The sequence below is a fragment of the Dryas octopetala genome, chromosome 6, assembly GCF_963921425.1.
Source record: "Dryas octopetala chromosome 6, drDryOcto1.1, whole genome shotgun sequence".
Classification (NCBI taxonomy): domain Eukaryota; kingdom Viridiplantae; phylum Streptophyta; class Magnoliopsida; order Rosales; family Rosaceae; genus Dryas; species Dryas octopetala.
Window position 1 is genome coordinate 21,235,431 of NC_141371.1, and position 24,177 is coordinate 21,259,607.

General features: G+C 36.1%; 1 protein-coding gene across 3 annotated transcripts; it reads right to left on the bottom strand.

Annotated features, from left to right (window-relative positions):
* Positions 1-545: 545 nt before the first annotated feature.
* LOC147283220 (calcium/calcium/calmodulin-dependent Serine/Threonine-kinase) lies at positions 546-3,882 on the bottom strand. Of its 3 annotated transcripts, none has more exons than XM_086246852.1 (4): positions 3,559-3,881; positions 2,674-3,257; positions 1,099-1,614; positions 546-1,004 (listed from the first exon to the last, which is right to left on the bottom strand). In XM_086246852.1, exons 1-4 carry the CDS (start codon positions 3,785-3,787, stop codon positions 870-872), a joined length of 1,464 nt encoding a protein of 487 aa, XP_086102978.1. In that variant the 5' UTR covers positions 3,788-3,881; the 3' UTR covers positions 546-869. The 3 variants fall into 3 exon arrangements, with proteins under 3 accessions (XP_086102978.1, XP_086102977.1, XP_086102980.1); XM_086246851.1 differs by having other exon boundaries at positions 3,517-3,880; XM_086246854.1 differs by lacking the exon at positions 546-1,004 and having other exon boundaries at positions 1,087-1,614; positions 3,517-3,882.
* Positions 3,883-24,177: the final 20,295 nt, after the last annotated feature.

A 24,177-nucleotide genomic window follows, 5' to 3' on the forward strand; every position in this document is an offset into this window, starting at 1 on the left:
TTTTTTTGGCCAGTGGATGAAGGCCAAGTTAACCAACAAAAAGTTGTCAGATCCCGTGACTCGAAGTCTTGTTTTGACATGAAAATTTCGCATGCGTTAGGTTGTGGCTGTGCCAACCCCACATCCGACATGTGACATGGTAGGCCCATTCCCTTTTTTGAGAATGGAGAATTATATGCACGTAGTGATCAATAGATTGTCATAGAATTAGATCACTTTTGTCAGCAGCGTGGTGGATGATTCTTGCTTCAATTGGAGCAGACAGGTTTTGAGGTATAGGCAATTGCTTTGCATTTCACCAAGCTTAATTGCCAACTGGAACCAACTTGCATTGTTGGCAACCATTGCCAGCCTAACCAAGCAGCTTTTTGTATTGTACCAATTCGGATCACTTCTTTTAACTACGAAGGAGGCTAAAGGGGAAGAGAGGGCTATAGCACGAGAATTTCCAACTCTAGCATTTAAGAGTCAGAATAAATGTTGTTCCACACTGAAGCTATGAAACCCCACAATTCAGATCACATTTTGTTATCAAACTTTATCAGAACACTAAATTAAGCAGGTAAATCACAAGTTTCTTGGAGTTACAAGATGGAAATTACACATATTTGGAGACAGAAGATCCCCTACCCTACCCTTTTTGATGAGATCTCCTTATGACATTGAGAAGGGGATTTTCACAATGACTTCAAGTTTAAGCTAACAGAAGGGGGGGTGAGGAAAGCCACCCTTACGGGCTTGTTTAGGTTTCCTAGTCCCACCACCCTTTTAACTAATACATTTCTTTTCATTTGATTTATGTGTTTGGAAGAAACAATTAAAAAGATGAAAAGCTTGAGAAAAAACTGGTATTGATATGGAACTATGAACTAACTTTGCGGCTTGAAAATAACGTCAAAGTCACTTAGAGTCCACTCCGCCACTTCGTCTTTGTCACTAACAAAAACTTCTGTACCGACATCAATGGATGCCCATATTCTTCTAGCAGGAGTGGTGCCAGGATCCTGCAACAAAAAACAGAAAGGAAAATCAATCACACAAAGTTATAAATTATAGAGGGGTCTTAATTTTTCTATAATTTTTAAATTAATTAATTACCTGATAGAAATAGAGTCTACTGGATAGCCCACCAACATCAAGCTCCCAAGTCCTTGCATCCCCAACCCAACCATCCCCTTGTTTGGTTGGATAGCCATACTCACTCCATATGGGGTGAGGCAGCAACTGAACTATCTCTTGTGCCTGAGGATTACTGTAAGGATCACATGTGCTTACAGGTTGCTCTAAATGCTTGGCATTCCCTGGAGCACAGTAGTAGTGATAAGCCGAATATGGGAAGTTGGCCGTGTCATTTCTATAAATTTTTATGTTCTTTGGAGTAATATGGTATGGTGGGCAATTCCCCACACTTTTGGGGCTGCACCAAGCAGGAGTTTCAGGGTTAATGATCATCTCAGAGTATCTGGTTACGTCGGTGAGCACGTCGCCATCACAGGGTTTGCCATTGTTCTTCCAGCAGCTCCCTATATCAATAAGGTAAAACTGGCTCTTGGGTCCTCCCCCTTGCTTGATATTCAAAGTCAACCTCACCTTAAAATTAGGTGACTCTGGGAGCTGAAAGGTGACTGAAAGTTGTAAGTTATGTGATAAATGGACTATATCATCCTTCTTTACCCAAATAATTTTAAAACAAATATATTAAAAAAACAACAAAACAGGACTTAAACCCAGGTAAATCTCAACTCTTGTTTTCTAAGGTCCAACTTTAAACTATGACTGTCTATTCTAGCCTCAATTGGATAATCACCAGGGCTAGTGACAAGTAAAACTCTACTCTCTGACTACATGTAGAGTCTACTTTTACTTGGATTATTGAGGCTTTAGGCAAAAATTTCAAAATTAGACACCTTGACATATATTTAGGGTTAAAATAAATTTTAATTAAAGATAATTTATATTTAATTGATTTCATGAATGTGGTTCTGACAGGTAAGTGAGAAAGTAGGTGTTAACTTAAATGGGACTTGAGCCAAATCCGATTAAATGGCCTTGTGACCTTCACCCGATGATCATCTCCTGCATTGGTCTCATAGTCCCAGTACCGGCCAGTTAAACAAAGTCCAGAGTTGAAAGTTTTATAACACCTTTGGCCAGGGTTTGGTATGCAAGGTTATCTAGCCAGATTGAATAATTAATCTATTCATTCAAAAAGAACAATGACAGATCAACAAATAATTAATTCAAGGCTTCACCAACTACATAAATTAACACATGAAAAATACAGTCAGTTTAACAGATTAAGCAATTAGCCGTCCAATTATGGCCTTCTCTTGTTACTTTGTTATTTGTCATATGAATGATGTTCATAACAAGGAAGGAAAGGATATTTCTGTTTGCCAATCACTATACTACATTTTTGTCAAGAAGACGAACAATAAAACTAGTTTTCTCTTTATTAGAAGTTATGTGTTCTAAAACACAGAAACCAAAAGAAGAAACAACAAAAGAAGAGACTATTTGTCCATTCCAGGTTTAGCTTGTCTATATATTATTGATTATTAATGGAAAAAAAAAAATTCAAAATTCAAGTGAGGTCTTGCATTATTTGGCTAATTAGGAAGCAGATTAGATTCCAGTTAAAAATTATATTCAAAATGGTTAACTTCTACTTACAGTTTTGAGCATTCCTCTAGTATCATAGTGATAGCCTCCAGAATATCCTTGGGTCGCATCAGCTCTGAGGTACAGCATCAGCCATGGGTACTTCTTTGAAGTTTTGAGCTTATGACTGAACACCCAACTTCCAACACCAAGTTTCTTCTGCCAAACCACCTCATAGAAAGATAACCCATCATCAAGTCCACTACTAATGTCAGATCCCAGTTCATAGGACCCATTGAAACTTCCTCTCAATGTACCACCGTCTAACAACTCTGTCTCTTGGTGGTTCACAATGGGTTGATTCATACACCCATCCCCAAAGCAAGGGAACCTTCCTGGACTAAAAGGAGGCATCTTTTTCCCATTGGCAGGGCACAAACCAGATGTTGTGTCATAGTTTCCATTTTTTAGCATAATCATCCAAAATTGCCATGGTTTTGGAGAGTCTGAAACTTGACATAAAGAACCCAGATACAGCTCCTTCTGGGCTGCATACAAGTCTACATCTTTTATAGCCCCTCGGCTTATTCCTGGGAATGATGTGCCAACCCCAAGTTTGTTATCATCTTTGGTCACCCTATGTTTTAGAGAAGAACCTGCCCCATTATAACAAATTAAGAATCAGCACATGAAGTAATGGAAAAGAAATCATTGGGCTTAATAGTTGAAAATAAGTCAGAATATTTATCCAAAAATGACAAACATAACTATGAAGTACATGTTTTTGCTTGTTTTTAAGAGCTAGAAAACATTGACATGAATTTGGAACTTCTATCAGATAAATGGTTAGCTATCAAACATACCCATGGAAATAAAAAAATAAAAATAAAAACAATATGAGAAGTAAAAACCCACTCTTCCTTACAGTCCGTTTTCTTGTATGGTTGTTGGGCTTACTTGTGAGATCAAAACAATCAGCAGCTCTTGGGCTGCCCATGCCAGGTGCTTCTTGGCCAACTTCATTGCAGAAGTTCCAAGCTTCCAAGGCCACTCTCAGTTCATCTCTTCTCATTCCTGGGTCTCCCACTGCAGAGATATACTCTTTCCCAAAAGCACCATGAACAGTACTGATGACCAGAAGCAAATGTGCCCACAACAATGACACATGCATCTGATTCTTCTTCATGGTGCTCTAATGCTCTGCTTCTCAGAGAGACAGAGCATAAGAGTAGGCCTTATTTATATGCAACAAACACAGATTCTGGACATGAGTCTCAACTTTCTGGTGAAACGGTGCCCCTTTTTTTTTTTTTTTTTTTCTTTCAAAAAAGTAATATTTGATTAATAAATGAATCAAACAAAGTATTATTATAATCAATCTGTTAAAACAGTAAGACCCTGTTCTTTTTCGTTTCACCCAAAGGTAAGGTCTATGTGGCCCCCGTTTCTTCTCATATTATTAACTAATCACAGCTCTTGCTGGTACTTTAAAAATCTGATCTCAAGATAAAACACCTATTTTTGGTTTTTTGTTTTAGAATCATTACTTTTGACTTTTGTAATTTTGTTTGATTGCGTGACTCCAACTAGAAGCAACTATCCATTCCATCGATTTTGCTTTGCTGGATTCTTTTTGGGTTTTACTTTTGGCCATGTATTTGGTTACAAGTGGGTTATCTTTTTGGTCAAAAAGAAGCAAGAGCCAAACTGAATTTTGTCTAAAAAGGTTCAAAGGAGCTTAAAACTAGAATATGTGAAGGAATATGTAAATTGGAATAAATTAAAAATTGGGAAGGGAGTTCCTTTCTAGGTCTTTATTTCCATACTTTTGGCTCTTTCATCTTTCTGGTGAAGGGTAACAATTTTCCATCAATGGGATTTAATTCTTCTTTTGATAGTTATAACTTTCTTGCTAAAAGTTGGAATGGAGTAAATGCTTGGCAGATATATTCATTAAATTGTTTTTTTAGTACAAAAAAATATACAATTTTCCATCAATGAGCTTTAATACTCTATCTGGCTATTTATCACTTTCTTAATGAAAAGTTCGGATGTCGTGAATGCATCACATATTTTAATTAAGATTTGGCTAATCCAAATATTTTACTTGAATATTAATATTTAACTTTCTAATGGCCAAAAAAACTTTCAAATGGCTGGCTTCATCTCTATAAGGGTCCGACAACTAAAATTGTTGGTTTAAAAGACAACCAGCCAAATCAGTTGAGTTAAAGGCCAAAATTTAAATAAGAGACAACCCAATGCATCTGCAAAAAAAATCAGTGCATCTGTAAAATAAACTCAATGCATCTATAAAAATACAACAAGTACATCTGTGAAATTAATGCATTTGTGCAAAAAAGTCAATGCATCTGTAAAAATACAACAAGTGTATCTGTAAAAAAATCTAAAAATTGTCCTTTACAACAACTTTTTAAGTTAAGATCCATTACACCAAGTTTATGAGTGGTTTGGTACTGATACTTTACTATTCTATATACCCAGTATCTTTTTAAAAAAATCCATTCTCCCCATTTCCACTTCCTTTGGCCGACCATGGTTTGTCGTGGCCAAACGAGGTATTGCCGTGACCATTTATCAAGAATGGTGGCTTTTGTTTTCTTGTTAACCTATTTAAATTTCTTTGACAAAAAATAAACTATTTATTTTTTCAGTAAAAAAAAATTTAAAAAGATAGGAATGGATGCTAAAGCAACCAAATTTACCTTGATGCAATTTTACCTTCAGATAATTTGCAGGTAGCTTTCACTAATATGAGGTCTATTCTTCTTTTTTTTTTTGTTGTTGTCTGAATCTGAGGTTTATTCTAAAGTTTTCTACCTAAAACTTTGTACAAATGAGGAAATGAGTTGTAAGGATTTTGAAAGTGTACTAGATAGACTAGAATGTGCCTAGAAATGAGGGTTAAATAGGCGGTCGCTCATTTTCTATAACTTTTGGTGTTTAATATAGATCTAACAGATTTGCTCAACAACAACCAACATGTAAAAACACAACATCAGTTAGTTTGTGAATCGCTATCACACACACAACACGATGATTTTTTTTCTTTTTTTTTCTTCGCAGAAAATGAAGCCTCAATGTTCCAAAAAACTTCGGGACCAAGCCAATGATATGCACTAAGGAATAAGGACACCTTTTACAGACTCATCACCCTCTCTCACGTGACAATCAAATTCTTCCTAACCTAGATTTCTCCTCTACTCAGCAAGATGGCACGAAGCAATCCGCCACTCTTCAATTAGCTCCTACTATAGAGGGTGCTCAATCTTAGGCTCTTTTAAGACATCATGAGATGTAATGCATATGAAAATGAAGCACACAAATGTGTGTGTGTGTGTGTTGGAAATTGATTATATAAATATAGCGGAATTTAAACTTCATATGATAATGTTTCAGATTGATATATGATACAATAAAACATGAATTAATAACCATAGAGGATTCATACTTTGTTCTCTTAATTGGAAGCCGAATAAGGTGTTAATCCAAAAACTCTCGATTGTTAGTTGGTCTTTCTAGTCTCACAAATGTATGACCTCTAATTAGTCCAAGCTAGAAGGAGGAGAAGGGATGAACTTGTTGGCGAATGGGAGTGCTAGGTCTCTTCTCTCAAGTTTGGATATGGACTTAATTTACTGGGGCTTGATTTGTTTTGACTTCATGACTTGGGCCCCCTTTTATAGACTTGAGTGGAAAACTATTTTTCACTAAAGGGGGGGTCAACCATCCTAGTATCATGTGTTAAGTGGTTAGTCAATTTGACTAGGTAATTAACATTTAATTTAATAACACTTTAATTAATTAATAAGCACATCATTTTGTTTCCTTCTATTTACCCTTAGGCCTAATTAATTGACTTTTAATTAATTATGTTCAAGCCCATTTCTAATATCACCTCACACCTATTGGCATGTGACCTTTTAGGTTCCAATTAAATTTGGCAGTGGTTTTAGGACATTTTCCTAAATTAACCTAGTCCGGGTAAGATTACTATGTTACCCTAAGTCTCCACAAGCTATGATTGACACCTAGCAGCATGTCATGGTTACCCAAATTAACTAGAAGGGATAAGAACATGTTCAATCTTGATTGCAACACAGTACAATCTCTCTATCATTCTAAGAATTTGTTGACGCGAGAAACCCTCCACTGGACAAAGACTGTAGGACCTAGTCTAAAGAAACAATCCACTAGATAACCTGAAAAGTTACAACCATTGACTCAATCAAAACCCTAACTATACTAATTCTAGATAGATTATTGACCTCACGCTACTTGTAGCTCTTCAATTGTGTAGATTGCAATGAGATCTACTTGTCAACGCGCTAGCTGAAGACAATAGCTCCCATACCCGGCTTCGACCTTAATGCTCAAGTTCAAAACTTTATGGAAGATGAATGCATGGAGGTGATAGATTGAATAGATTCACAAGGAATCTATTCAAACTATCGATGCTAAGCTCGATGAACTATCTTATATGATTTGAGTTTATGCAAATGAATAGTTTATATAAATTCTCACACTAAGCCCTAATTCTCAAACCTTCTCTCCAAGAGTGTATCTGTGTGAGATACTCTAGAAAAATAATGAGTCTAGGTTTATATAGTTCCCACGTTAATAAGGAAAAGAAACCCACTCATAAAATACAATTAAAACATTTAGAATTAATTTTAGATGAAAAATCATCATAATAACAAGTTAAAAATGCACCAAAAAATAAAAATAAAATCTCGTTGGGGGATCGATCCCCTCAGTATAACTATTGAAAACATGCTATAGGTGCAATTGGGGATCAATCCCCTCAAAGTCTCTACCCAAATAACTCTTAAAGAGTGCTGCTATATGCACACTTTTTTTCTTCTTTTTACACACCCTTATTTTTAATTTTTGAAATAACAAATATAACCTAATACAAACAAACAATAAAGAACACAATAAAAAAAAAATTATTAGCAACCCACCTTCATCCCAGCCCCAACCTTCTCGCCGGTGGTGGTTCTCGTCACCGGTAGAGGTTCTCTTCTCTCTCTCTCTCTCTCTCTCTCTCTCTCTCTCTCTCTCTCTCTCTCTCTCTCTGTTCTCTGCCCCATGCATCCTTCGTTCTACTTCCTTCAAGAGCTCGACGCTCGTTGCGATTCCTCTCCAGCGCATCCCGTGAAATTTGATGAGTTTGGGAAATCTTGGCAGTGGGTGCGGAGTTCCTGATTCGATGAGCTCGATCTCGCAGTGGTCCTCTTCTATTGATATGGACGGCCGGCAAGGTTGCTGGCCTCTGCAACTTGTCGCAGCGAGAGGGATAAGGAAGAGGAGAGAGAGAGAGAGAGAGAGAGAGAGAGAGAGAGAGAGAGAGAGAGAGAGAGAGAGAGAGAGAGAGAGAGAGGGAAAGAAAAAAATAGGGAAGGAGAAAGAGGGAGAGAGGAGAGAGAGGAAAGAAAAAAGAGGGAAGGAGAAGAGGGTGGCGGGTTAGATTGTCGGCGACAGTGGCGGCAGGGGGTGGGTGGTGGGGGAGGGGCTGGGTGTGTGTGTGTGTGTGTTTTTTTTTTTTTTTTTTTTGGGTTTGAGCATGTTGATGGGGTGTGTTGTGGTGAAAATTTTTGTGAAATGAATACAATAGGAATATTATGGTAATTGGAAGGTGTGTGTATGAGAAAATTCAATTGTGGGAAGAGTGTGGGGGTGTAAAGTAAAGAGAGGAAATCAGGTGTGCAAATATCAGTTCTCCTCTTAAATGAGGAATGATTCCCTTTTAGCGGGATCAATCACACTGACCTTAATTAATTGCAAAAAACAACCTTTTAAACCTTGTATGACAACATGACACCAACGGTTCATTTGTCTTTCAAACTTCCCATTTGGTTATTAAATAAAATTTAAAAAGCTAACATAAGTAAAAAAAAAAATCTTTTTATTTAATAAAAATTTGTATTTCATGCACACTAAAACCATTTAAAACCAAAATTAAAAAACATAAAAATGAAGAAACAACAAATAGTCAACCAAACCCCACCCCACTCGATGCATAGTCCCACCACCCATCCTTCCCCTGCTTCCGGCGCTGGCAAGTGCCCTTTTTCGGCGCCATCGGATTCGACTCCACCAAGGTCGTTCCTAAGATTTACGAGGCCCTGTGTGGAATTTAAAAATGAGGCTCTTATTATTGTATAACATATTTTTTTTCAACATATATATTAGATGCCTATTTGTAAGATTTAGTTACAATAAAATGCATTAGCATTAAGGTTAATGGAATTAGTCAACAACATTTACGAAGAAAAAAAAAACTATGTTTAATTAGTATTAAGTTAGAAAGCAAATGCAAACTTTAAGAAGTAATAAAATATTTGTACATTTCTTTAATAGTATTACAATATAAAAAAGAAAATCAATATGTTTGAAGTTAAGAATATAGAGCTAAAACATAATTTTGCTAACCCTAATAATATCAAATAAAGCATTGAATTAATTAACATACCAATACATCTAAATAAAAAACAAAGAAAAATCCTAATTCAAAATGAAGAGTAAAATTATTTTTCTCGGGCCAAATATAAAACTTAGAAAATGATTCATTAAAGCCCAACGTTTTTTTTTTCTTCCTTCATCTTCTATGGTTAATTTAATTATTTCTAATTGGTTTGACATCAGATTATTAGTGCCAGTTGTGCCACGTTATTCCTTTTTGTAGGGCCTTGGTAGGTTTTTAACACACTAGTTGGAGATACATACCGGCCATAAGACAAATAATAACAAGTTTATTCCTTTTTGTAGGGCCTTGGTAGGTTTTTAACACACTAGTTGGAGACACATACCGGCCATAAGACAAATAATAACAAGTTATCTGTCTATTTCAGAGTTTAGTAAATAATAAATCATATATAACATTGGTCCAAAATATGGGGCCTAAGCTTTTTATTGTGATGGATCCTGTGCGGTCGCACCACCTGCACCGCGTCAAATCCGACCCTGGACTCCACCAGCCCCACCCTCTCTCAAGTTCCCATTTTGCAACAATTGAACAACTGTACTTAGAGTGTGTCTTGCAGAACAGCAGCGCAAGCAACAACTGAAAAATCGTATTAAATTTTTATGATATTTTTTTGCATTGAACTTGTGTATATTACTTTTTTATAGTTGTGAATATATTAACATTTCACAAGCAACATGTAAAGAAAAACTATGGGAATTCCTTTGGTCTTTTATATAAATGTGGGTTGTCACTAAAATTTTAGCATCGACTGTTTGGCTCAATTATCATTTAGTTATGCACTTATGCGTGTTTTCTATTTTCGACTTTAAAACACTCTAAATACTAATATTATTATTATTATTATTATTTTATGATAGATAAATACATCGATAAAAGGCCAACTTATCCAGGTAAATTGTGCATAATAGCTATGTTGTAATTTATTTATATGAGGTAATTTTCGCACTCCATTTTTCTCTATCTACACTCCTTTATTTATATAGAGTGCTGCTATTTGCACACCCTTTTTTTCTCTTTGCACACCCTTTCCTAAAAAAAAAAAAAAAAAACCTCAAGGGAAAAGACCCTTATACCCCATTTATTTTTCTTTTTGCACACCCTTCCTAAACAGAAAAAAAAAACACACACCCAAAAATCACACACCCCATCCCCCATCTCCCCCCCCCCCCCCGGTACACACTCCCTCACCCACACACCCCATCCCCACCTCTCCTCTCTCCGGCACCACCTCTCCTCTCTCCGGCACCACCCCTCCCCTCCACCAAGCCTCAGCCCCGTCGCACCCTCCCTCCAGCCCACCTCCTTCCCCTCCACCCAACCCGACCTCTTCCCTCCCCTCCACCCAGCCCCGGCCCCACTCTCTCTCCTTCCCTCTCTCTCTTTCTCTGTTAACACACCCGCGCAGCACCTTCTGCACCACCCTGCTCGCAGCAGTACCACCACCGGACCTTCCTCGCGCGCAGGCCGTTCGGTAGTCATCCGCCGAAACCGGCGGGTTCATTCGGTAGCCATCCGTCGAAGCTGTCAGTTTCGTTCGGCAGTCATTTGCCGAAATCATTAGTTTCGTTCGGTGGTTGTCTACCGAACCAACCGCAGCGACAGAGAAAGGGAGGGAAGAGAGAAGGGAGAGAGGAGAGAGGGAAGGAGAGAGAGAGAGATGGAGGAGCCGAGGAGGGGCTTCCGGGCTGGTTGTGGTGGCTGTTTTGGGGGTGCTGTGGTGATGGTGCATGCGGAGAGAAAGGAAGATGGTGGTTAGTGGTGGCGCGCGGTGGTGGTGCTGCGAGGAAGGTGGTGCTGCGCGCGGTGGTGATTGGGCGAGTGGAAAGGAGAAAGGGGCTGCCGGGCTTGGAAGGAAAAAAAAACAGAGGGCTGCGTGGGTGGGTGGGTGTGGTCGGGTGAGGGAGATGAAGGGGGGTGTGTGTGGCTGGGTGTGTGTGTTTTTTTTTGTCTGTTGATGGGGTGTGCAAAAGAGAAAAAATGGAGTTGGGGTGTGTTGGGTGAGGGTGAGTGTGTCTTTTCCTTTAATTTTTTATTGTTTTTTTACAAAAGGGTGTGCAAAAAGAAAAAAAAAGGGTGTGCAAATAGCAGCACTCTTTATATATTATATTTTTATATGTTTTAATTAGTTGTAGTTCCAAGTTTACCCTTACACAGGTTTTCTAAACTTCATCTTCTTTCCAAAACAATTCCTTTTCCGTTCTATGACTCTTTCTCTCATCTAGATCACCAGCCAAACTTATTTACAGGGACAAACACATCTATAGTCTCCCAACTCAACTATATTATTTCAATCATGTCCACCAAATTCATCCCTAATTTTATATGTGATAAGATTCACCACAATAATTAAGTACAACGAGTCAGGACTTGGAAGCCACGGACAAGAGGGATCCCAACTATATAGAGTAGTTCATACACCCAAATGCAGAAAACAAACTTTCACCTTCTCTAGTTTTCTTTTATTTTTCTTGTCTTTTTTGTTGTTGTTGTTGTTGTTGTTGTTGTTGTGGATAACCAGTACTATAAACTGAACTAAACTCTATGGACAAAGAGCATCATCACATGGTAGGAGTGCATTTCAAACTTTTACATATTAGATCTACAAAAAAAATTCTTGGTGGATACTCATTGGTAGTTGATGGTGTTTACATCCTCAAAATCCAAAACAGCCAGAGAGCTGTTAAATCCACATAGAGAAAACTTTGTATGAACCTCAAATAAGTAGAAAATATATACTTTGGGTGTGAATTGGTTAGGTATTTGTATGAAAGAAATAGGCAATTTTTAATGAAGATGAAGTTTTTTAGGAAAAGTTGACTAAGGGTAAATTAGAGATTTTAACTCATACAATTATTTTAAAAAATATTAAAAAAAATAGAAGTGCAAGTGGAGAAAAATGAAGTGGAAAAATGACTTCCCCATTTTTTTTTTTTGGGGCAAATGGACTTCCCCATTTATATTGCATAAGTACATAATAGTCCAGATGGTGATGATTATACTAATAATAATAGATGGCACCAACCGGTGACTTTACAAAATATTCAATTAATTGTGGACTGAGACAGACATGCATTTATGTGTTTGTTTGCCTGCTCCTCCGAGTCGGACTATATAGTGCATATATATGAATGAATATCCCACAACCCTAAATATATATAAGATAATGCTTATCAATCTCGACAAAAGTAGGGAATCTATATATATAGCTAGATTACATCTGGAGTGGTGATTTACACAATACTACGATCCTAATCCTGAGCAGAACATACCCGCAGTGGGCTAAAGACAAATTAAGTTTATTTATATAATGATGATATGCTTGTTAATTTAGCAGTGACACCATTCACCAGAAGGCATAAGCCACACTGATTAAAATATCGTGCAAGTAATGATGAAGACTGAACAGAGTAAGGAGCAGGTAATGATGTTAGGTGGTGAATTACTGACTTGGACAAATCATATATATGAGATCAGCTAAGGGCCTAAGGCTGACTCCTCATTAGTTAATTATACGTGCCTACTGACCAGTGAGTCAGTGAGCACCTTGTAAATGTCATTTTTTCATCCAATAGTAAATGAGTTAAAGATTACAATAAATTGCGATTCTCATTGATATAATAAAAAAAGTTTTTTTATATTTTATTCACATGTACTTTGAGCTCGATCTCACTTCATCACTTAAAAAAAAAATTATGTCAATTAATTTACCACCTGAATTAGAAATTCGTTGCAATATACCACCTTTGACTCATTTTGTTTAAACTTTTATTAAAAATAAGAGTGTTTTGCCTCAAGTTCCTATTGTTAGAAAAAATAATTTTTTTACACTTTATTTGCTTTAATACAATAAAAAACTAACTTATAAAGACCAAAATACTCTTATTTTTAACAAAAATTTAGACAAAATGAACCATATGTGGTATATTGCAACAAATTTTTAATTAAGATGGTAAATTGACACAATTTTTTGTTTAGGTAGTGAAGTGAGATTAACCTCAAAGTTCAGATGAATAAAGTGTAATAAAACTTAAATAAATATTATTTTTCCTCTTGCAACTTGCTAATTTAATTGCAATCATCAACTCGTTGCCTACTCCTAGCTTAAATAAATACTAGCTTTAGCACCAACTAGAACACCATATATATATTTCACAATAAAGATGCTAGTTATCTTCTCCAGTTTACTTTCTCATTCGAACCTTCTTTCTTATTATTATAATTATGCAAAGTAGTTTCATGATTGAAACCATTTATGTTTTAGTATATTTCTAAAAAATCATCTCTGAAAAAAATCAACCAAATCGAAATCGTTTGGTCATATAACTGTCATCAAATAAACAAACAGTGAGTCTAATTGTTACAAAAATCATAAATTTATTTGATAACAGTTACATAACCAAATGATTATTGATTTGGTTGACTGTTTGCAAAGATGATATTTATATGGTGATTTAAAAAAAAATTATTTACTATTCCACCCCTTGAAAGTAACTTCAAGTTTAAATTCACTCCTTAAGGTTTATTTTGGATCATATTATTCTCTGAAACTAATTTTCGTGTATCACTTTAGCCATTTCATATTTTTACAAACTTTGAAAATTAATTAAAAATAGCTTCGAATTTAGAAAAATACACGAAAAATTCCTACGGACTCGTCTTGACTAGTATTAATTTACTATGGGGTCAAATTACCAATATTTTATCCGAGTGTTTTCAAAAAATTAAAATACTCTAGACTTTTTGAAAATTTATAAGATAATCTGCCGAACTCCAAAAAATACGAGGTTTGCACCGTTGGTCTTCTAAACAATAACACTACCTTTCTTGTAAACACTTGCTACCCAAAAGACCTCTTAATCTTAGAGGAAAATAAATTTCCCTTTATAAAATATATTCTAGAAAAATTCTAGAATTTTCGTAAAGTCTCGGAAGAATTCTCTAAAATAGGTTTTTGATAATTTTCAAAATATTTTTGAGAATTCATCCGAGACTTCACGGAAATTTTAGAATTTTTATAAAGGAAAATTCATTTTAATTTTCTAAAAATAAATTTGGACTTCCCAATTTTTCTGGAAAGTTTCAGAGGAAAAATTGGTAATTTTATCCCATAGTAAATTAGAAAGTCAAGACAAGTTCGTAGGAATTTTTCGTGTATTTTTCTGAGTTCGGAGCTATTTTTTAATTAATACCCAAAGTTTGTAAAAATAGAAAGTGGACAAAGTGATACACGAGAATTAGTTTCGTGGGGTAATATGATACAAAATAAACCTTAGGGAGTAAAGTGAGACTTGAAGTTACTTTAAGGAGCAAACTAGCTAGTAAATAAGCCTTTAAAAAATGAACGGTTCTGATTATGAGACATCACTACGAAATGAGAATAATAATAAAAAAAGTAAAAAAAAAAAAAAGATAAATTGAGAAAAGTAGCTAGCATTTCTCTTTGACAATAGTGTTACCATTTTCTTCTCCCGTACTTTCTTTCTTTGTTTCTTTCTTTTTGAAATTAAAATTTGTATGGTTTTATATTTGGCTTTCTTCTCGTCCCTTTCTAAAACTAGGAAAATGTTGCCTTGCAGTCTTGCCAGGTGTCTCTTACTTAGCTTCATTGCAAGAGATAAGTGGAAAGAAACGAAGATTTGGTTTGAGGTTTTGGCCTATAGAACTAGAGTTTTTCTATTATGTTAAATAATTACTATATGTCATAAACTTAAGATGTTTGAAAATTGATTAATAATGTATACCAAATTAACACTAAAAGACCCGACTGACTGATTGATAACATAAAAGACTTATATTATCCTATTGTAAATACAACAAATTTACAATTTTAATAGTCTGTTGTCATATTATTTGATAAAAGAAAATAGTTAAGCTGAAACTAATACATTTGTATACTTTTTATATTATTCTTCTATGTACATGGATATTTGGATTTTGTATACTTTTTATATTATTCTTCTATGTACATGGATATTTGGATTTATGATTGTAAATAGTGGATAATGGTCTTGTTTAGAAACTCCATGTCTCATATTTGTTCTTAACCAGAAGAAGATGGGGATGTAAAGGAAGTGGACTTGGGGCAAATGATGTCACTGTCTACCATTTCAAATTTCTTGTACAATTTCAGGTGCTATTGGCACTGCTTCTTAGAAAGCACATTCACATCGTAGTACTTTTAAAAGTAGCACTTTCTATTAGTAGCGTTTCTACATAAAAGCAGTTTGTCATTTGGTTGTCAACATAAAATTATTTTTACCTAATACAAAAGTCCTTTTAATGACATTTGGCTGGCTGCTCAAAAGAAAAAAGTACTTTTTTTTTTAATTTTATAAATTTTTGTTATCATCATACATAATAAAATGATTACAAAATAAGATTGAGCACTAGAAAAATTTAAAAATTCGTAAATGAAAATAAAAGATAACTAATAACTTAAAAATTATACTAAATCAAACTGTGATGCATAAGGATGAGATTGCCATGAGTTGAATCAAGCCAGCATTGGCTTTACTATCCATATATAAGGATGAGATCTGCTATACAAACAAATGATTGATATGTCATTTCATCCTATGTATCTCTTGTAATTGTAATGCATGAGGTTCTTGTATTGGCCTTGTAATAGAGCATCTAGTTTTGTTCTGTGGGTTTTTTTTTTTTTTTGTCTGTCTCATTTGCATAGAGTATCCTGCCATACCCCACTTGGATAATCCAAGTTATAGGATCATTAAAAGCAAAGCTTAGCCTAATCATGTTGCAGGCATCACTTTTCTTCTTATCGTAAGAATGGGAAGGAGATTTTATCTCCGTAGTGCTAGATCAATGTATACCATAATTTAGTTATCCCTTTTGAACCTAGATTTTGGGATCTCTAGTCAACTAGGTTGGGTTTCCATTATAGCTCCTCTTTTACAAGGGCTTTAGTCTCATTCCCCTTGATAATCTATAAACTTGCTCTCTATTTAAACCTTTTGTAAACGGATCCGCTAAATTATCTCTTGACCTCAAATAGTCAATGGTTATAATACCACTAGAGAGCAGTTGTTTTACGGTGTTATGTCTGTGATGTATATGTCGAGACTTACCGTTATATATGTTACTTTGTGCCCTTCCAATTGCTGACTTACTATCGCAATGTATACATATAGCGAGCACATGCTTAGGCTAACATGGAATATCCTCTAAGAAATTTTGAAGTCACTCGGCTTCTTCTCCTACTTTATCCAAAGCTATGAACTCAAATTCCATAGTGGATCTAGCAATACACATTTGCTTGGTAGATCTCCATGATACAACTGTGCCTCCAATCGTAAAGACATATCCACTTGTGGATTTCGAGTCTTTAGTGTCTGATATCCAATTGGCATCACTATAGCCCTCAAGTACGGCAGGATATCTTGTATAATGCAATCCAAAATTCTTAGTGTATCTCAAATATTTAAGTACCCTAATTATAGCCTTCCAATGATCCTTTCTAGGATTACTTGTATATCTACTAAATCTATTAACTGATTAGGCTCTATCAAGTCTAGTGCAGTTCATAAGATACATTAGACTTCCAATGATACAGGCGTATTCTACTTGTGATATACCTTGACCATTATTCTTCATAAGATGAAGATTTGTGTCATAAGGTGTTTGTACAGGACTAGTATCATACTTGTTAAACTTATCAAGTATTTTCTCAATGTAGTGTGATTGAGACAAGACTAATCCATCAGATGTTCTTGAAATTTTAATTCCTAGAATCACAACTGCAACACCCATATCTTTCATGTCAAAATTATTGGTTAGCATTTTCTTGGTTGACTTAATCATGCCAATGTTACTACCCATACTCAACATGTCATCTACATAGAGACAAACAATGACAAACCCATCTTAAGTGTTCTTAGTGTACACACACTTGTCACACTCATTTATCTTAAAACCATTTGACATCATAGCTTTATCGAATTTCAGATGCCATTGTTTCGGTGCTTGCTTTAAGCCATACAAAGACTTAACAAGCTTACACACCTTCTTTTCTTGACCAGGAACACTATAGCCTCTAGGTACGTTGTTCCATGTATATTTTCTCATCTAATTCACCATTTAAAAATGTCGTCTTGACATCCATTTGATGTATTTCTAAATTGTGCAATGCTACTATTGCAATCAGCATTCTGATAAATGTTATTTTTGTAACTGGTGAGTATGTGTCAAAGTAATCTAAGCCTTCATTTTGCTTATATCCTTTTACAACAAGTCTTGCTTTATATTTATCAATTGTTCCATCAACCTTCATCTTCCTCGTGAAAATCCACTTATAGCTCAAAGACTTATTTCCTAGGGGAAGATCCACCAATTCCCAAGTATGATTATGTAAGATGGAATCAATTTCAGAATTAATAGCCTCTTTCCAACGCGGTGCTTCAAGAGAAGACATCGCTTCTTTATAAGTATGAGGCTCATTTTCTAATAAATAAGTTAGAAAATCCGGACCATAAGAATTAGACATTTTCGCTCTCTTGCTCCGTCTAGGTTCAAAGTTGGGTTCTTGTCCATCGGACTCTGGGTCTACATTATTTTGATGGCTTTGGTTTTTATTATTCACAGTATCATAAGTTCTTTTAAGAGAACTTTTTTCTCGTGCTTCTTTATAAGGAAATGCATTTTCAAAGAAAGATGCATTCCTTGATTCAATGATCGTGTTCACATGTACATCTGGGATATCAGATTTATGTACAAGGAAACGATATGCACTGTTGTTAATTGTATAACCAATAAAGATATAGTCAATGGTCTTGGGTCCTATTTTAACCTTTTTAGGTTCTAGGATTGCCACCTTAGCTAGACACCCCCACACTTTGAGAAATTTATAGGATGGTTGTTGACCTTTCCATAATTCATATGGGGTTTTTTCTAACTTCTTATGAGGCAACTTGTTGAGAATATAATTTGCAGAAAGTATTGCTTCCCCCCACAAGTTCTGAGGTGCTCCAAAACTTAACAAGACATCATTCATCATTTCTTTCAAAGTACGGTTCTTGCGCTCAACAATACGTACCATTTTGTTGAGGTGAATAAGGTGCAGTAGTTTGGTGAATAATCCCATGTTGGGCACAAAACTCACAAAAGGGTGATTCATATTCACCACCCCTATCGATCACTTCTTAATACTTTATCTTTCGATATGCTAAGTTGATTCTCAACTTCAATCTTATAATGTTTATAACATTTCAATCGCCTCATCTTTGCTTAGCAAATACACATGACAATATCTTGTACAGTCATCAATAAAAGTAATAAAGTACTTTTTCCCACCTCTAGTTTGTATAAATTGTAAATCACAAATATCAGTATGAATTAAATCTAAAGGTTCACTAAATCTCTCAATAGAATGAAATGATGTTCTAGTTAGCTTTGCTTCAACACAAGTTTCACACTTAGTATTAGAGTCGATAAAACACTTAGGAATTAGATCCATGTTAATTAATTTACATATTGTATCAAAATTAACATGGCCTAGTCTACGATGCCAAACATTAGATGACTCAAGCATATAAGTAGAACTAACTGTGTTATTATTATTAACTTTTGGTACAACAGTCATTACATTCAATTTGAACAGACCATTATTCAAGTACCCTTTCCCCACATACATCCCATTCTTAGTAAGTACAAACTTGTCGAACTCAAACACCAACTTGAAACCATTCTTGCTCAAAAGAGATTACGAAACTAAGTTCTTTCAGATGTCAGGAACATGGAGCACATTGTTGAGAGTAACCTCCTTGCCATATGTCATTTTCAAAATCACTTTCCCTTGGCCTTCAACCTTTGAGGGGAAGGAATTACCCATGAACAGTTGCTCTCCATCAAGCCCATGATAATTGGTGAACATCTTCCTATCAGCACATACTTGACGAGTGTCCACCCACCATTGTTTGATGTTTCCCACTAAGTTAACCTCAGAGACGACTGCAGCAAGATTCATATATGAAAAATCATTGGAAATCCTATCTTCCTCGGTTATAATCGCCTCATTTCCTTTGCCTTTCTTTTTGGAGTTTCCTTTACCTTTGCCACTCCTACGGTCTTTAGCACGATGGCCTGTCTTATTGCAATTGAAGCACTTGCCCTTGAACTCCTTGGCTTTCTTGAAGTTTCCTTGACTTATCCCTTCCCCAGAATGCTTCCTCTTTTTGCTATTCTTTGGCCCATTCTCCACTATGTTTTCCTTAGCCTCCATGGAAAATCCTATCTTGTCAGATCGGCGATTATCATTTTCAATCCTCAATCACACGATCAGATCTTCAAGCCCTAACTCTTTGCGCTTATGCTTTAGGTAGTTCTTGAAATCTTTCCAGGACGGCCACAATTTCTCAATTACAGCAGTGACTTGAAAAGACTCAGGAAGCACCATATCCTCTGCATGGTGGTTGGATAAGTCATGTCAAGTCAGATATTCGATTCTAAAACCTTTATTTCATTTCACTAACATAAAACAAGAAAATTAAACACAACACGATACGATACAAAATGACAAACACAAACATGCACACAAAGGTGCTTTATGAGAAACTCGATATAAAAAAAAAAAATGCAACACACATAAACGACAAACACAATTGACACACATAAAACATCGATGTTCAACGATGGCATCGTGCGTGAGCGCGACTTCCTTGGTGTATCCAGAAGTGTTTTATCATATCTTTCTTTAAACGATCTTGGATCACCCTTGACCTAATTAACCTCATTTGAGAAAGTCTTTCCACCACATGATGTGGACGATAACCATCACCTCCGCCCCTAATAAAGTTTCATATCGTGACACAGCTCGGGCGGTCCTTTCCTCAACATGATCGACATCATCATCTGATTCATCATCTTCGTTTTCTGGCCGCTCATTTTCAATGATCATATTGTGCATAATTATGCACGTCTTCATAATATAACCGAGATCATTAAGGTTCCATCCTTTGGCGGGTTTTTTAAGAATCTCCCATCTCGCCCTCAGAATCCCGAAAGCCCTCTTAACATCTTTCCTGTAGGACTCCTGATACCTTGCAAATAGTTTATTAGCGTCTCTTACCGGATTCGATATTGTTTCGATCAACGTGGCCCATTTGGGGTAAATCTAATCCACTAGATAATACCCCATTGTGTACTCATTCCCATTGACTTTGTATCTTACTTGAGGTTTGCGCTGCTGCTCTTTGGCATCAAAAAGATGCAAGCCATCTAAGACGTTAATGTTGTTGTTGCTCCCAGGCCAACCAAAGTTGGCATGCCAGATCCACGTGTGATACTCGACAACTGCCTCGAATATCATTGTTGGGGTGTGATAATGCCCCTGATATGTCCCCTAATGTCCCATAGGGCAATTCCTCCACTCCCAATGCATACAATCTAGACTCCCGAGCATGCCTAGGAATCCTAGTTTGTTGGCCCTACGCAACAGCCGTTGAAGATCAACAACTATTGGGGTGCGGAGGTATTCCACTCCATATATCTCTGGCATCACTCTCATGAACCTCTTTAAAGACTGCAGCACCGTGCTTTGGGCAATCTAGAATCCTTCGTCTGGTGCATCAGCTGAGTACCCAACGGAGAGCATTTTCATGACTGAAGTCACCTTCTGCTCCGACGTGCATCCCCATTTTCCAATAGCATCTTGTCTTTGTTGGAAGTAGTCATCATGGTTGCACACATCTTGGAGCATCTTTGGGAATAGAGATTTATGCATTCGATAGCGCCGACGAAACATATCGTCAGTAAATCTGGTGTCATGAGTGAAGTAGTTGCTCATTATAAGATTGTGGCCAACTTCTCGATCTCAATGTATTTGGCGTCTTGGGTTTGATGTGCCTTTTCGGCGTGATTCTTCATTTTGTTGTGGATAAGCAGTTGCAGCACCCATGACACACACCGTCGTGAGATTTGTGATTTGTTGACGAAATAGCACCATTTGATTCAAGAATATCTCATCATCTGAGTCATCGAACTTGTTGTCGAACTCGTTGGTAAAAGACATACTAAAAATCAGTGTGATTGAACCGTATGAAAGTGAAATAAAAAAAAAACAATCAAAGATAGAGGTACATGTGATTGGTAGAAGACATTCATCATATTTATAGAGGTACATGTGGAATCAAAGATAACAATCCAACGAACTAGATTAAAAGTGAAATTTAATAGAATCAGAATCTTATCATCTTGGAAACATAAACGTTTCAGAAGCAAGCTTATCATCTAGGAAACGTAAAGGAATCTGATGCTTGTTCATTGTCTTGGAAATGTTAAAGGATTCAGAATCTCATCATCTTGTCATGTTAAAGGAATCTAATGGTTGCTCATTGTCTTGGAAATGTTAAAGGATTCAGAATCTCATCATCTTGTCATGTTAAATGAATCTGATGCTTGCTCATTGTCTTGGAAATGTTAAAGGCATAAAAATCTTATCATTTTGTCATGTTAAAGGAATTCGATGCTTGCTCATGACTTGGAAATGTGACATTTAATAATAGGATAATTTATTAAAATTTATAAAAGTACAAGACAAAGAGTACACACATATTCATACAACACACACTTAAATAAAATAGACGACAAATATAATTAAAATGCACACTTAAATAAAGTAGACGACAAATATTTTTAAAGCGCACTTGAAAATACATTTTAGTCCAATTGTGAAAAGTCGGTGTTAGGATAGTACCCTCCCGAGCTTGATGTGCCATGAGTGGCCGAGGTTGCACCAGTCGAATTTCATCTTGCCATAAATTCACGTTTTCGTGCCTCTCAAAACGCTCGTTGTTCTTCGAACATGGTGTTGAGGTTCTTGCCCATAATGATAAAGTCTTCCTGCCTTTGCTTTTGGTCGTCGAACCACCCCATAAATTGCTCATGTTGTTTCGACAACGACCGCGCTTCTTCGACAAGGTGGGTGTAAGCCTCGGAAAATGGCGCACTATCGTGTTTGGCTTTCTTTGACTTATCTCTACCAGGTGGCCTCGGGCTGGCTCCGGCAAGTGGTTGAAAGGCCGGGGGATCCTCAATCACACTCAATCGAATCTCGTCATCGATATCGGCATCAGTGGGGGTGTCGACGTCGGTGGGGGTGTCGACATTCTCATGTTGCCACTTCACAAAGTGTTGCATCTTGGCAAAACACTGGTGCCAACCAAAAGGACGGTTCCTCTTCTCGAGTTATTGGTATCGTGCATTGGCAAAGCTCACCTAGTAACATGAAAAAAAAAAATCAATAAAAACAAATAAATGGTATAAAAATATTTGAAATTTTTTTTTGGGCCAACAAAGATATTTGAATTTAATTAACCAAAAAAACTCACCACATCAATTTTTGATTGCCCACTAGTGCGTGATCCTTCCGCCGCCAAGATACATTTCTGATACTTACTAGTGGCTTGCCCTATCTTCTTGAAGTGAGCTTGGACCGCCCCAAGTTGTCACCCATGAGCCAGGGCTTGAGGACAATTCCGAATAAATTCATCATACACTTTGCACCAAAAGTCGGTGTTTCTTTGATGGGAGCCAATAACACAATCTTCAGAAAGCTTCATCCAAGCTTCAACTAGAGCTACCTCTTCACCATTGGACCAATTGAGACCCTTTACCATGATTGAAATTGCAAAGAAATTTTTTCTACAATATGGGTGAGTGAAAATGATAGATAGATGTGTGAAAAAAATGAGACGTGAATGCTCAATTTATAGGAAAAGTGATGAAATAGTTATTGGAAATTTTATTAAATTTTTCTGAATTTTTTACTTATTTTTTGGTATTTTTTAATCCTAATTATAACGGTCATTTATTTGCAGTTGTTAATCACCAACGGTAATTAATTTAGATGGTTAGATATGCGCCACGTGTAAGGGTTTTTTCAAAAAACAAAAAATAAAAAACTGTCCAAAGATCTGGACCATTGATCCGCAATGGTCCATGGATCTTGACCATTGGTGCACTACACGTCCTCAACAAAGAGAGTGGCGCACTATCTGTTTGGCTACAGTAAAGCTGCTGAAAGTTTTTTTTTTTTTTGCTTTCCCATTTCACCCTTAAATAATACTTTTATTCCAACAAAAAGTAACTAGCCCAAATAAAAGCAAAAGGACGAGGAAGTCATTTCAACACCCCCACTTTCTCTCAATTAAACCATCCGCATGTGATTTTACACAGTGGGCCCCACTCTCACTCAAGCTCTCACTCTCAATTTTTGCATAGATCACTCTCAAATTTTACCCTTATTTACTCTCACACTCATATTCCGGCCCACTAATCAACAAATGATAGTTTGTGTTTACTCTCACCCTCACTCTCACTCTCAGCATTAATCATAGCCATGGTTTTGATTGAATTAAATGGGCAAGAGACACATCTGATTAAATGGGCAAAGACACATCTGTTAATAGCCATGGTTGATTCAATTCAATCAATACGTCTGTTTCAAATGGTTTTGAACAGAAACATGTATCTCTTCAAATTGATGGGCAAGATAAAACTCACCCATGAGAATAAGCCAAAGAGCCCACCTGTATATGCCTTATATCTTTCAAGGCTTATAACCTTAATATGATGAACTTTTTTATAAAGCCCAATACTTAATTCATTTCCACTTACTTTTTCCATTCACATAGAATATGATATTTAAACAAATAAATATATATGTCCATAATTAAAATATTTATTACTTAAATATCATAATTCCAAAATGAATTAGCTGCTTCAAATGTGACTTGTATTAGCATAACCAACACCAACTCAAATTTAAATGCACATATAGACCATATAATTATCCATCAGAGCTTTCTGAGTTCTACTGAATTGTTATGTGTTAGAGAGGACAAGTAATTGTACGATATTGGAAATGTGAAGCACATCAGCGTTAATCGGTACCACTCAAGACAAGAGGAGGGTTATATGGGCATTTGATATAATAAATAGGGATAGTTTAGGAATTGAAAAAATTCATTAAAGGGAAGCCAAGTGCTTCCCGTGTTTCCTCTTGGCAGCACTTACTAGAAGAAGCACCTCCCATGTGCTTCTTCCAAAAC

Excerpts from the sequence above, each read along its gene's own strand:
- LOC147283220 (XM_086246851.1), bottom strand. The coding sequence starts at position 3,787 with ATGAAGAAGAATCAGATGCATGTGTCATTGTTGTGGGCACATTTGCTT. Across the intron at positions 3,258-3,516 it reads AAAACGGACTGTAAGGAAGA|GTTCTTCTCTAAAACATAGG; the intron begins GTGGGTTTTTAC and ends ATAATGGGGCAG. Across the intron at positions 1,005-1,098 it reads GTAGACTCTATTTCTATCAG|GATCCTGGCACCACTCCTGC; the intron begins GTAATTAATTAA and ends TTTTTGTTGCAG.